The 13,884-nt window shown below is 35.3% G+C and overlaps 1 protein-coding gene and 1 non-coding gene across 2 annotated transcripts; one reads left to right on the forward strand and one right to left on the reverse strand.

The window, feature by feature from the left end:
- The first annotated feature begins 10,343 nt into the window (after window positions 1-10,343).
- Window positions 10,344-13,329, forward strand: LOC111909460 (plastidic ATP/ADP-transporter). The gene is made up of 5 exons (XM_023905290.3): window positions 10,344-11,287; window positions 11,636-11,890; window positions 11,990-12,133; window positions 12,266-12,613; window positions 12,706-13,329. Exons 1-5 carry the CDS (start codon window positions 10,499-10,501, stop codon window positions 13,051-13,053), a joined length of 1,884 nt encoding a protein of 627 aa, XP_023761058.1. The 5' UTR covers window positions 10,344-10,498; the 3' UTR covers window positions 13,054-13,329.
- A 161-nt stretch (window positions 13,330-13,490) lies between these two features.
- Window positions 13,491-13,572, reverse strand: TRNAS-CGA (transfer RNA serine (anticodon CGA)). Its single transcript has one exon. It is a non-coding gene; the product is annotated as a tRNA-Ser (tRNA).
- Window positions 13,573-13,884: the final 312 nt, after the last annotated feature.

Raw genomic sequence — 13,884 nt, forward strand, 5'->3', positions numbered from 1 at the left:
CAACCCACAGTTGACCTGACTCGCCGAGTTGGGCCGCCAACTCGCCGAGTCTCTAGTCTCACTTCTCAACCCTACTCGTGGCTACTCGTCGACTATGGCATCGACTCGACGAGTACCCTCTCGATCCAAAAACTCAGACAATCTTCATCCGACTCGCCGAGTCATATGAACAACTCGACGAGTTGTTCTTGAGCTAAGAAGATTGCCTTGGACTCGCCGAGTTGTATGAACAACTCGTCGAGTCCCTCCATTACTGAGTCTGTCCTCCAACTCACTGACTGGGTCAGAGTTCGGCAACAGCTTTTTGGAAGCTACAATTTGCTGGTCAAATTTAGAAGGCATACTAGCAATTATAGTTACAGACTTATCCAAGTGGGAGACTGTTGGATTAGGTGTCTAAGCCCATAACTATAATTGGTATGTACTTGAATTGATAGCAGCACAGTCCTTTTGGGTTGCCCTCAAACCTAGCAACCAGACAAGGAAATTATGAAATGAGAGATATTAATTTATTATAAGATTAATAAATCAATATAAATGAATTTATTAATATGTTAAAAGATTAATATATTAATGAGAAATCATTTTGTTTAATTAATTGTTAGCCATAAATTAATTAGAATTAATTTTGGGGTTAAAAGAATTGATTATAAGGTGCAGGGACTAGTTTGCAATTATCTAATAGTTGAGTGGAAGGCTCTAGAACCCCCTTGGATAAGGGTGGACGAAATCTTTAGGGGAAACCCTAATAATTTCGTCCATAGGGGCTTGGATAAGGCCCTTGGGTTTGCTTAGGCCCTAAGCAAAGGATAACTAGGGTTTCCCCTAAACCCTAGATCCCTCGGCTATATAAGGAGCCTCCTGGTTCATGTTTTGGTCACTCTTTTCTTTTGAAGAAACCCTAAGGGCCGAAATTTTGCATACTCCCTCTCCCCTCTCTCCTCTACTTTCCTTCTTGCTAATCTGGGTGTGATTCCATTAGAGGCATTACACTTGTGGTGCTAAGCTTCCAAGAAGATCAAGATCAAGATCAAGGGAATTATCAATTGTTTACTATAACAATTGAAAGGTATGTAATTACTAAACCCTAGTTTGTAAATTTCGATTATATCCTCTCTCCTCTAGGGTTCTTGTTTTGCAATTCAAAGTTGTATGTTCAATAGATAAAACATAGATCCAAAGTAGGTTGCATGTGAACTTAGGAATTGTTTTCTAGTTTATTTGTTTTACCTAAAACCCATCAGTGGTATCAGAGCCATTGTTTGTTTTAGATTGAATTGTTATAATTGTTGAATTGCAAATTAAGGTTTATAGCTATTAAACCCTAAAGGCCATTTTTTCGATTTTTAGGGTTGTGGATCAAAGGGTTTTCAAAAACCCTAGCCTCCAAAGAACCTTAATCGAAATTAGGGTTAGGGTTTTGAAAAACCCTAGCCTCCTCCCTTGTAAATTTCGAAATTACTAGATATTTTAGGGTTTCTTGCTTTGGATAATTGTTACTTGATTAGATTAATTGGATAATTATCCTTTACCCTAAAATTTCGAAATTTAGAGGGATAAGGATTAGGATTAAATTAATTGATTAATTTGACTGGATAATCCTTACAAGATTTAATAAATTAATTAAAAGTTAATTAATAGATAAATATTAAATCTAATTAATTGGTTTATTTAAATTTAAAATTTATTAGTTTAAATTTCGAAAATTTATATAAACCCTTGGAGTTTTAAAATGTTTTAAAACACACCTTATATATATATTATAATTAAAAGTTAAATATTATATATGTATAAGAATATGGTCAGTCAAATCGCTAGTATGCCTCATTCACGAAGCTAGTATATAAGGGGGGTATAAGGAAACTGCCTATAAAATGGTAGTTGAATGGGTATCCACTCTCACCCACCGCTTCCTTGATTAGTGGAGGGTCGTTAGCAGAACGGATTTGATAGGACAACTACTTCTCATTAAAAGTATAATGCTATTAAAGAAAGTACTAGAACATTATTTTTCAAAATCCCAACTCTAGTTACTTTATGAAAAATGTGAAAAGTGTGCTAATCCATGAAATTGCACATTATGCTTTATTGGTCGTTAGTGGAGCGTGTGTGGTTAACCGGCACACTAAAAGGCGCTAATAAAGAGTAGTAATGGGTATCTTATAATTATCATTTTGATGGAGCGCGTGTGGTTTACCGGCACATCAATAGTTAGTGATAAAACAATAAGGTTACCAAGCACATTTGTATGGTTATTCACATCTAGTTTGTGATCCTCGGTATCCCAGTCACAAATAGTAGAGCATAATCCGAGATTAAAACATGCCATTAAATAGTTTTAATGTATCTCAAAAGAATTAGGAATTTCACTTCGTTTATTTTGTCTAATGGTGGAATTGGTGAATCGTCATTCACCTACCTTTATGAGATTTGAACTTGGATCTCGGCATCCCATTTCTAAGTTATAAATCGTCATAGTTGGATCCTAACCTTGATATGATATCTTTGGGTTATTATATTGAGGTGTCTTGAAATCTAACTAAAACTATCTTTCTTTTCAGATGTCTACTCCTGGAAACACTTCTGCTTCATCATCCTCCAGCCACAACTTCTCTCTACTAAACATCTGCTCCAAAGTCGTTATGGATGGCTCCAACTATAACGATTGGATGTGTAACATCAAGATGGCGCTTAGATTCGAGGACAAAGAGTATGTCCTTGAAAAGGAGCTCAAAGAACTTGATGAGTCAAAAGCCACTCCCGAAGAGTATGCTGCCTACAAGAAACACTATGATGATGCTACCAAAGTGGCATGCATCATGGTTGCAACCATGTCCCTAGAATTGCAGAGGTACTATGAGGACTACTGGCCTTTTGAAATGAACAAGGACCTTATGGAAAAGTACCATAAGCGAGCTCGTCAAGAAAAGTTTGAGGTAGTCAAGTCAACTCTCTCGGTCAAAGTCAACCCACAGTTGACCTGACTCGCCGAGTTGGGCCGCCAACTCGCCGAGTCTCTAGTCTCACTTCTCAACCCTACTCGTGGCTACTCGTCGACTATGGCATCGACTCGACGAGTACCCTCTCGATCCAAAAACTCAGACAATCTTCATCCGACTCGCCGAGTCATATGAACAACTCGACGAGTTGTTCTTGAGCTAAGAAGATTGCCTTGGACTCGCCGAGTTGTATGAACAACTCGTCGAGTCCCTCCATTACTGAGTCTGTCCTCCAACTCACTGACTGGGTCAGAGTTCGGCAACAGCTTTTTGGAAGCTACAATTTGCTGGTCAAATTTAGAAGGCATACTAGCAATTATAGTTACAGACTTATCCAAGTGGGAGACTGTTGGATTAGGTGTCTAAGCCCATAACTATAATTGGTATGTACTTGAATTGATAGCAGCACAGTCCTTTTGGGTTGCCCTCAAACCTAGCAACCAGACAAGGAAATTATGAAATGAGAGATATTAATTTATTATAAGATTAATAAATCAATATAAATGAATTTATTAATATGTTAAAAGATTAATATATTAATGAGAAATCATTTTGTTTAATTAATTGTTAGCCAGAAATTAATTAGAATTAATTTTGGGGTTAAAAGAATTGATTATAAGGTGCAGGGACTAGTTTGCAATTATCTAATAGTTGAGTGGAAGGCTCTAGAACCCCCTTGGATAAGGGTGGAAGAAATCTTTAGGGGAAACCCTAATAATTTCGTCCATAGGGGCTTGGATAAGGCCCTTGGGTTTGCTTAGGCCCTAAGCAAAGGATAACTAGGGTTTCCCCTAAACCCTAGATCCCTCGGCTATATAAGGAGCCTCCTGGTTCATGTTTTGGTCACTCTTTTCTTTTGAAGAAACCCTAAGGGCCAAAATTTTGCATACTCCCTCTCCCCTCTCTCCTCTACTTTCCTTCTTGCTAATTTGGGTGTGATTCCATTAGAGGCATTACACTTGTGGTGCTAAGCTTCCAAGAAGATCAAGATCAAGATCAAGGGAATTATCAATTGTTTACTATAATAATTGAAAGGTATGTAATTACTAAACCCTAGTTTGTAAATTTCGATTATAGCCTCTCTCCTCTAGGGTTCTTGTTTTGCAATTCAAAGTTGTATGTTCAATAGATAAAACATAGATCCAAAGTAGGTTGCATGTGAACTTAGGAATTGTTTTCTAGTTTATTTGTTTTACCTAAAACCCATCAATAATATCATAACAACAATCACCGAGCCATCATACAAATACAAACATGACTGACAATTATCACAAAGACAATCATCATTCTATAACATAACTAGTGGGCCGGCCTTGGTGCCTTCGGCCCACGACTACTGCGAAGGAAGACTTATCTCTCGATCGGAAGTCAACTACTGTCGTCTGCTCTAACAGCGACATTGGTGCTACTCCACACCTAGATAATTGCACAAGACAAACCTTAGTTTTTCCCTTCAGCACCAAGAGCTGACCGAAGGTCAACTCAGGTTAAAAGTCAATGCCTAGGGTTAACGATCAACTTCCCTCTTTAGCTCGTCCTCACGTCGTGGCCACTAAGGCTCGCTTTGTGAGAATAGACTCGACCCGGACTCACTCAATGAGTCGACTTAGCTTCACTCACCAACATGGTTCTCATATCAGGACAGTCACCTAACTCATGTCATGAGGTTCTTTTTCTCACGTCGTGAGATCTGTTCAGACCAAATTTGAGCATTAAGCTATTAATCCGTTAAGGAGTACTTTGGGATTTTCTAGAATACCTTCTTCGCCCCTAGGGACCATAAAATTCGTAGCTTTTCATTCATGCATGTTCAACGCGTGACTTAAACACTAGCTAGGTCAAAAGAAGGGTATTAAGATCAAGACTCAAGCTTGGAGTCCACAACCTACACCAAAACTCAGATCCAACGACTCTCATACAAAAAATGTCCCAATAATCCATAAAGTTGCCAACTTTATGGACCTCATGCATTTTCAAACACCCAACCATGCAAAGAAAGGTGCCAAAGCTTTGATTTAGCATGCTTAAGGCAAAAATATTGGACCTTTCTGACTTATAATGCTCACAAGCTCAACAAATCCAAAAGGGAGAGTCTAGCTTGCCAAGATTAACCACCAAAATAACTTCCTTCCATTTCAAGTGACCAAAAATTCCAAGTAAGCTCTTCAAAATTACCAACAATGGCTCAAGGACACAAGAAGGTCGAAATTATGGTTTTTCATGGGCTAGAGAGTGAGAGAGTCTGAGGATGGGCGATCCTAGCCCTCTCATTCCATTATATAATCGAAAATTAGGGTTTAGGGTCATCAGACATAGATCACGCCGTGAGATCTATGCCACATATCGTGAGCGTCATGAATGCTGATCAAACGGTCAATGTTCATTCTCACATCGCGACCACTATGGCTCACAATGTTAGCCTTCTCCAAAGATCAAAACTTTAAATAATTAAGTGCCTCAAGGTTTCGGATGCTAAAAATATCCCCTACTTGAATCAAACTTCGTCCTCGAAGTCCGCTACTGCAAATAATTCTGGGTAATGCTTGCTCATCTCGTCCTCCGGCTCCTACATCCATTCCGAGAATTTGCGGTGCTGCCACTACACCTTAACGGTAAGGTCCCGAAAATACGATCCAAAAATTTCATTTTTAATTTACTAAAACAATATTCCAAAACATTATCCATATAACCCCTATGAAAATAGGTGTATCAAACATCATATCAATAAGAGTAATATCTCAAAAGCAGAAACCATGTGGTGTGTGCGATGCAGTCATCCTGAGCTCTTCCCCTTGAATCGGAAGTACTTAAAACATAAACCGAAAACCGTAAGCATAAAGTTTAGTGAGTTCCCCAAGATACCACATACCATTCATAAAACACATAACGGGCCCCGCCCAAAGAGTATATCGGCCCCCGCCATATCTAGCATAATGGGCCCCACCCTAACTCGCATAACGGGCCCCGCCCAATGAGTATAACGGGCCCCGCTCTAACTCGTATAACGGGCCCAACTCACATACAATTCATATCATATAACAAATAATAGCATAAAGGATAATCCTTAGCGTCACATGTACAATGAGTATTCTAGCATATCAGATCATGGGTCGACATTGGTGCCTTCGACCCGCTATACATGGTGAGGAAACTCACCTCGCACTGCTGCATCTCACTGAAAATCCCTAGTTGCTGTCCTGACGAATACCAGAGCTGTCAATACAAAATAGTACCTAATTAACACTTGGGTTCCAATCTATATCCAATAATCCATATTTGGGGTGAAATGACCATTTCACCCCTGACCTAGTTTGAACCAGGATTAAGGCCCAAACTCACAAACCAAAAAGGCACAAAATGAAATGATCCTCCACGGCCCACTTATGGCCCAATTTTCCAAATTAGGACCAAACCTTATATAGACCTTACCCTAAGGCCCAATAATTTTCCCTAGTCCAAACTCTTAGACCAATGCTTGATTTCAGATGGCCCACTAAATCCCAAAGCACAAGGTCCAGAGATATGACCCAACCGAGGCCCAAAAACTACGAAGCCCAACAGACTGAGTACGCGGGGGCGCACTCAGTTGTACGTTAAGCATACACGTAACTAGGGTTGTACACCGCACATACAGACTTATACGCCCAATGTACTCGACCATTAAGACAAAATCAACCTTAAGCTCTTAATGCTTAAGACCATGATTCCAAATCACAAATCTAAACCATAATAAACATCTAGAATCATAAAGTCACTGACTTGGTAACTTTGCATGCCCCAAAAGATCCCAACTTCAAGATATAGCATTTTACTTTCATACAATGGGCATAAACTCATGAATATGTGGATCTAAACCTCAAAGGTGACAACTTTATGCATTTAGAATCTCATAAACACCAAGAGTGTCAACTCAAAGCTCTTGGAGTGGTATCAAACCACTAGATCTCATTCTAGGGCCAAAAAGGGACCAAAACTCAAATAGAGTAGATCTAAGCTATCAACAATCAAGATCACAACTTTTTACCTCAAGTAAGCTATAAATGGAGCATAGAACCAAGATCCACAAGCCCACACACCAATGGTGGACGGGAGGTGGAGTGGGAGTCACATCTGGAGCAGGTGGTTGTAGATCACGTTTACGTCTTCTTCTCCTTCCTCTTTATCTCCTGTAAGAAAGAAAGAAAGTCCACACACCAATGGTGGTTCATAATCAACTTCACCTGGGTGAAAATATTTCAATATGGAAAGGAAAAGGGGCTTTTCGGCCGGTGGAAAAAAGGGAGTGGAGAAGAAGGCTGAGTTTTTAATTTTTTTTTGAGATTTCATTTCCCCTTACTATCAAAGCACGGACAATGTGCGTTTCATGAAAATTTTATAAAGCGACATGCTTTTACGACATACATTTTATTATAATGCCCTTCGTGTTTGTATTTTTTTTATTAGACACTAATTTTAGGGCACACATAAATGTGTGTCCTTTATCCTTCATATTTTGGAAAACTGACATTATTTTTACGATACGTAAAAAATGCGTATCGTAGATCAGTGCGTGTCATGGTACGCATGTAATTAAATGACTGTTTTCTAGTAGTTCCTTCCATTTAGCTCAAGACTTTAAGGAAGAAAAAGACAAGGCTAAAGTTTATAAAAAATGCCACTATTTTATAAGCTATAAACTTTAACTTTTAGCTAAAAGAAAAAAAATCTTTCTAGTCAAAAATAATATACAAAACTTAATAAAGCATATCTTATGATACATTATATTACTTGCTATTGAAAATTATTATTTCCAATAATTAATAATAATTTCCAATTAATCATAAGAGTTTATGAATATTTATTAAAATCAATTTCTAATAAATAGACAATATCAAATAAATATAGCCATATATATATATATATATATATATATATATATATATATATATATATATATATATATATATATGGCTAGGTTATTTTGTTTCTTACATTTATTGTGTGCTAGAATGCGCCAATAAGAATTTAGTAAATTAAATAATTATTTAATTAAATAAATATAGGTATTAAACTATTTCCATAATTATATGTATATTAAATCCGTCATTAATCTCAAAAATAACATTCTTTCAGAATATATATATATATATATATATATATATATATATATATATATATATATATATATATATATATATATATATATATATATATATATATATATATATATATATGGAAGGGATATATGGAAAACAAAAAACCCTAAAAATCATAAAAATACATAAAAAAATACTTAAAGATCACAATTTTTTACTTTATATTTTTAAAAATCGCAGCCTTTTTATAAATTCGCTGAAAAAAAAATTAAAAAATCAATGTTTTATTTTTTATTTAGTTTATTTTTTTATTTTTTATTTTTTTGGTTTTTTTTTTCAAAAAAATTTCAACGAATTTATATAAAAAGGTGTGGTTTTAAAGAATATAAAGTAAAAAAAAAAGATTTGTGATCTGTAAATATTTTTTTTTTATGTATTTTTATGATTTTTAGGGTTTTCTTAAGGTTTTTTGTTTTTCATAAAACCTAAACTTCTTTCTCTCTCTTTCTTTCTCTTTCTCTCTCTCTCTCTCTCTCTCTCTCTCTCTATATATATATATATATATATATATATATATATATATATATATATATATATATATATATATATATATATATAATAAAACAAAACTCTTAAGATAAAAAACAGTCCATTTACCTAAAAATAAAACTTTATGTTATGAAAATAATTACTTTCAAATTGGCAATAAGCATTGTTTATGATTTTAAAAGCTTTGATTTTTCCCCTAGAGATGGAACTTTTAAAGTAGAACAAAATATGGTTTCTAACTAGATTCCTTTAAACTCTATAAATGGATTTAGACCACTTTTACAGTTTTACCCCGCATTTAGACCACAATTATGAATATGAATTTCATGAAGTCTCTTATATTGTTAGACATTGTAATCGAGATTCATAATATAATGTTAACATTTAACTGTTGAAGGGCCTCAATAAGTGCTACAAATATTTGGATCTTAAAGGTGTACACATTGCCTCATAAAATGGTTAAATCGATATTGACTATACAATTATCATATTTTTTTTTTGGAAACGACAAATATATTAAAAATAAAAGGCTACATGATTAGCAAATAGTTAAATCAAGATTTTGTTTGCGATAATGGAGTAGATTGTCGTGATTAAAAAAAGATATACTTGTCAACCGACAAATACGAATATAAATTCACAATTTAAATGAAACATGAGAGTTTTGCTAATTACAGATTTGACGTACAATGTAAATAACAAAACATAGAACTAAAAATGATAGATTAAGGCAATTAATTAAATACTTTTGCTTCATTGATCCATTTTCTAGAAAAAAACATAATTGGATATCATTGCTTCAATTTAGATAGAAGGATATTAGTGAACGAATTTAAAACATCTAATTGCCGGATTAAAATTTGTGGATGCTCGGTTGCTCTTTATGTCCACGGACTATATTTAGGACATAATCCGGTACAAAAAAGATTGCAAAAGTCCGAAACAATCACTTCACTGTCAAAACCTGAAAAGTTAGAAAACATCTTGAGAAAACGAGAAAAATGACACTTCCCCAATCAATTATATGTTAATGAACTGCATATTTTATACATAATGGTTAACAATTTAGTAAAAAATTGATCAAGCGATGAATAGTTACCTGCTGTGGTACCATGTTCGGCAATATGGTTAAGATGTAGATTTTCCTAAAGATTGCTTAATGTTCAAAAATTGCACGAATGCCCTTTCGACGTATACAACTATCCAGAAGTTACAAATTACTTTAAAAAAAAAAATCTGAAAAACCTAATTCTCTTTCAAGAATTACAAAAAATGTATAGAGAAATATAAAGAACCGTAAATTATTCAATGCATTCAATATTTTTTATTTTATGTAATATTGGAACATTGGAACCGTAAATTCGCGATCTCTATGAATGTTTGTAATATTAATATTAATATTAATATTAATAATAATCAAAATGCGGTTACCTTGATAATATTTAGTGAAGATAAATGTTAAAATAACTTCAAGACAAAATTATAAAATCTCTAATATATATGACGCCAAAAACTCAATTACTGCAAAGATAATTTGTGTCAGTAAAATCAATTAAACTAAACAATCTGAACCATCAAAAAGACGATTTAACGACCAAGATTCCTTCCAAAACTCTAAATCAGAATTATCAAAATAGATTGAATTGATTATTTTATTACTAGAAGCTCGGAATAAATCCGATTTCCAAATTCTGCAATGCCATTTTTGTCTTGTTTCTAAGCAAAGGTTTTAGGTTTTTACATAAACCTTTTTGTTAAAGCAATTTGCAGCTTCCTCACGTTATCTTCCTTCACATCTCCCTCTTTTCTAAATCCCATTTCTTATCTTTTCAGTTTCTTGAATTCAAGAACTGAGAAAGAGAGAGAGGTGTGGAGATGGAAGCTGTCATTCAAACAAAAGGCCTTCTATCCCTTCCTTCAAATCCACAAACCAGAGCTTTTCTTAACAAACCATCACCACACCAATCTCTTAGACAACGATTCCACCTCTCAAATCCCTTAAAACCCAAATCCACAAATGGGTTTTCCTTAAATGTCGATGGGTGTAAAAAGTTTCAAGGGTTTGCTGCTACAAACCCTGGTTTGTTTAGTGCCTCAAAACCCAAACTTTTGCATGTCTGTAAAGCTTCCGCCGCCGCCGCGCCCCTCCCCGGCGGCGCAGGCTATGGCGACGTAGAAACCCCAAAGTTTATGGGTATTGAAGTCCTGACCCTAAAAAAGATTGTACCTTTAGGGTTAATGTTCTTCTGTATTCTTTTCAATTACACAATCCTTAGAGATACAAAAGATGTATTAGTGGTAACAGCCCAGGGTTCAAGTGCTGAAATTATACCCTTTTTGAAAACCTGGGTTAATTTGCCAATGGCAATTGGGTTTATGCTGTTGTATACAAAATTGGCTAATGTTTTATCAAAGAAAGCTCTTTTCTATACTGTAATTCTTCCATTCATCGCGTTTTTTGGGGCTTTCGGATTCGTTTTGTACCCTCTTAGCGGTTATGTTCACCCCACAGCACTTGCTGATAGGCTTCTTGAGTTCTTGGGTCCGCGGTTTCTCGGACCTCTTGCCATTATGCGGATATGGAGTTTCTGTTTGTTTTATGTCATGGCTGAGCTCTGGGGAAGTGTCGTCGTTTCGGTTTTGTTTTGGGGGTTTGCTAATCAGGTATAACGCTTCTTCTTCTTTTCCCCACCAGTTTTAAGCTTATCTTGTTGATATTGAATTTTGTTCTCGAGATTGGATTGTAATTTGGTTATTACACCATAAACTTGTTGTTTTTCATGATATAAGTGGATAAGCACGAAATGGGTGTCTTATCTTTTGCATTCAACATTTTGATTTCCTTCAAATGTATTTGTATACACAAACACCCACACATATATAAACATATACATGTCTCCATAGACGTATATGTATATGCGTGAGTATACACAAAGTGATGTCTATATAGATATGTATATGTATCAATCTATACGCATATGTGTATGATGTATGATGTATATGTGTATGTAGATAACAACAGTTGACGAAGCGAAAAAGTTCTATCCTCTATTTGGGCTTGGAGCGAATGTTGCATTGATATTCTCGGGGAGAACCGTTAAGTACTTTTCAAATATGAGGAAACATTTGGGTCCAGGAGTCGATGGATGGGCAATTTCATTAAAATACATGATGAGTATTGTGGTGTTAATGGGTTTTGCCATTTGTGGTCTTTATTGGTGGGTTAATACATTCGTTCCTCTTCCTACCCGTAGCAAGAAGAAAAAGGTAACATCTCAAGTTGATAAAAAATTTACTTATATCGAGTTTTGTGTCTTTTTTTTTTGTTTTTTTGCTAAAAGTAAAGCTTGAATGAACGTATTGTAGGAGAAGCCAAACATGACCACAATGGAGAGTTTGAAATTCTTGGCTTCATCGCCTTACATCAGGGATTTAGCCACTTTGGTTGTAGCATATGGAATTAGTATTAATCTTGTTGAGGTTACATGGAAATCAAAGCTCAAGGCACAGGTAAAACATTAAAAAAAAAACTTTTTAAAAATACCCTTTATAGTTATTAGCTTTTTGCAAATTTGTCTTACATGTTTTTTGTTACAATATAACTTAATAAGTTATACTATTAAACAATTATTTATATTGCAGTTCCCAAGTCCAAACGAGTATTCTTCCTTCATGGGCGACTTTTCAACAGCAACTGGAATAGCAACATTCACAATGATGTTATTAAGTCAATGGATATTCAACAAATACGGTTGGGGAGTGGCTGCTAAAATCACACCCACAGTTCTACTTTTAACCGGGGTTGGGTTCTTTTCTTTGATTTTGTTCGGTGATCCTCTGGGACCCGGTCTTATGAAGTTTGGGATCACTCCACTTTTAGCAGCTGTCTATGTTGGTGCATTACAAAACATATTTAGTAAAAGTGCAAAATACAGTTTGTTTGATCCTTGCAAGGAAATGGCATATATACCCTTGGATGAAGACACCAAGGTTTGAATTTGAATTCGAATCTAAACTTATTGTTTGTTTAAATCGGGAGGAGCTTTAACTTTAATTGACCCTTTTATATTTTAAAATTTCAGGTTAAAGGAAAGGCAGCTATAGATGTGGTGTGCAATCCATTAGGGAAATCAGGAGGAGCTTTGATTCAGCAGTTTATGATTTTGACTTTTGGATCACTTGCAAACTCGACACCATATCTTGGTGGAGTGCTTCTGGTTATTGTGGTGGCATGGTTAGGGGCAGCAAAGTCATTAGACACACAGTTTACAGCTTTGAGACAAGAGGAAGAGCTCGAGAAGGAGATGGAGCGGGCAGCGGTCAAGATCCAGATTGTTTCATCGGATGTGGACACGAATGAGAACGGGCAGCTGGTCAGTGATTCGGGCAGCAGTAACTCGGGGGAATCCTCGTTTCCAAGGAATGATTGAATTGAATTGAATTGAATTGAAGATGTTGGTTGTTATAGGAGGGGTTTTAGAGTTTGGATACACAGGTAAAGCTGGAAACTTTGGGATGTTTTTTCTAGGGTTTTCTTGTTCTTGTTTTTGAGTAGAATAATCAGAGCAAATCCAGGAATGCTGCTGCTGACTTTTGGAAGTCTTTGATGTTTTTTTGTAAGGTTTATGTCTGTTCGCAGGCAAATCTTTGTAGAAACGACATTTTAATGTTGTTAATGTGATGAAATGTATTCGTTTTTTGTTTAATCCACTTTTTGCTATGTTGAGATTGCAGAGTGCTTGGATACGCTCTAACAATGGAACAAATGCTTTTAATGTGATAAAATATATTGTTATTTTTCCTCTTCGTCGGTCTAAATAATACGTATCATAATTCGTAATGACATAGGAAAAAAAAAAACAGAAGACGTCAACAGCAGGATTCGAACCTGCGCAGGCAAAGCCCAACAGATTTCGAGTCTGTCTCCTTAACCACTCGGACATGTTGACGTTGTGTTTGTAGTCTCCCAACTAAATATATATAATCATTTAGTTAGAGAGCAAAACAAAACTAAGAAAGTTTTTAACTTTTTAGGTAGCGTTTTAAATAATGTGAACCTTGAACTGGATCCTGATAGCTTGAAGACTCTATTTTATTTTTTATTTTTTATTTTGAATTCGATTTAAGAACTTGAATAGAAAAAAATATATCTATTAAAGGTATGTGCAACATGGCAAACTCGATTTGAAAGCTGGAATAACATGAAATAACATCTAATAACATGAAAATACATATAAAACTATATTAAATTAATCAAGTTT

Source organism: Lactuca sativa, chromosome 1, assembly GCF_002870075.4.
Source record: "Lactuca sativa cultivar Salinas chromosome 1, Lsat_Salinas_v11, whole genome shotgun sequence".
Classification (NCBI taxonomy): domain Eukaryota; kingdom Viridiplantae; phylum Streptophyta; class Magnoliopsida; order Asterales; family Asteraceae; genus Lactuca; species Lactuca sativa.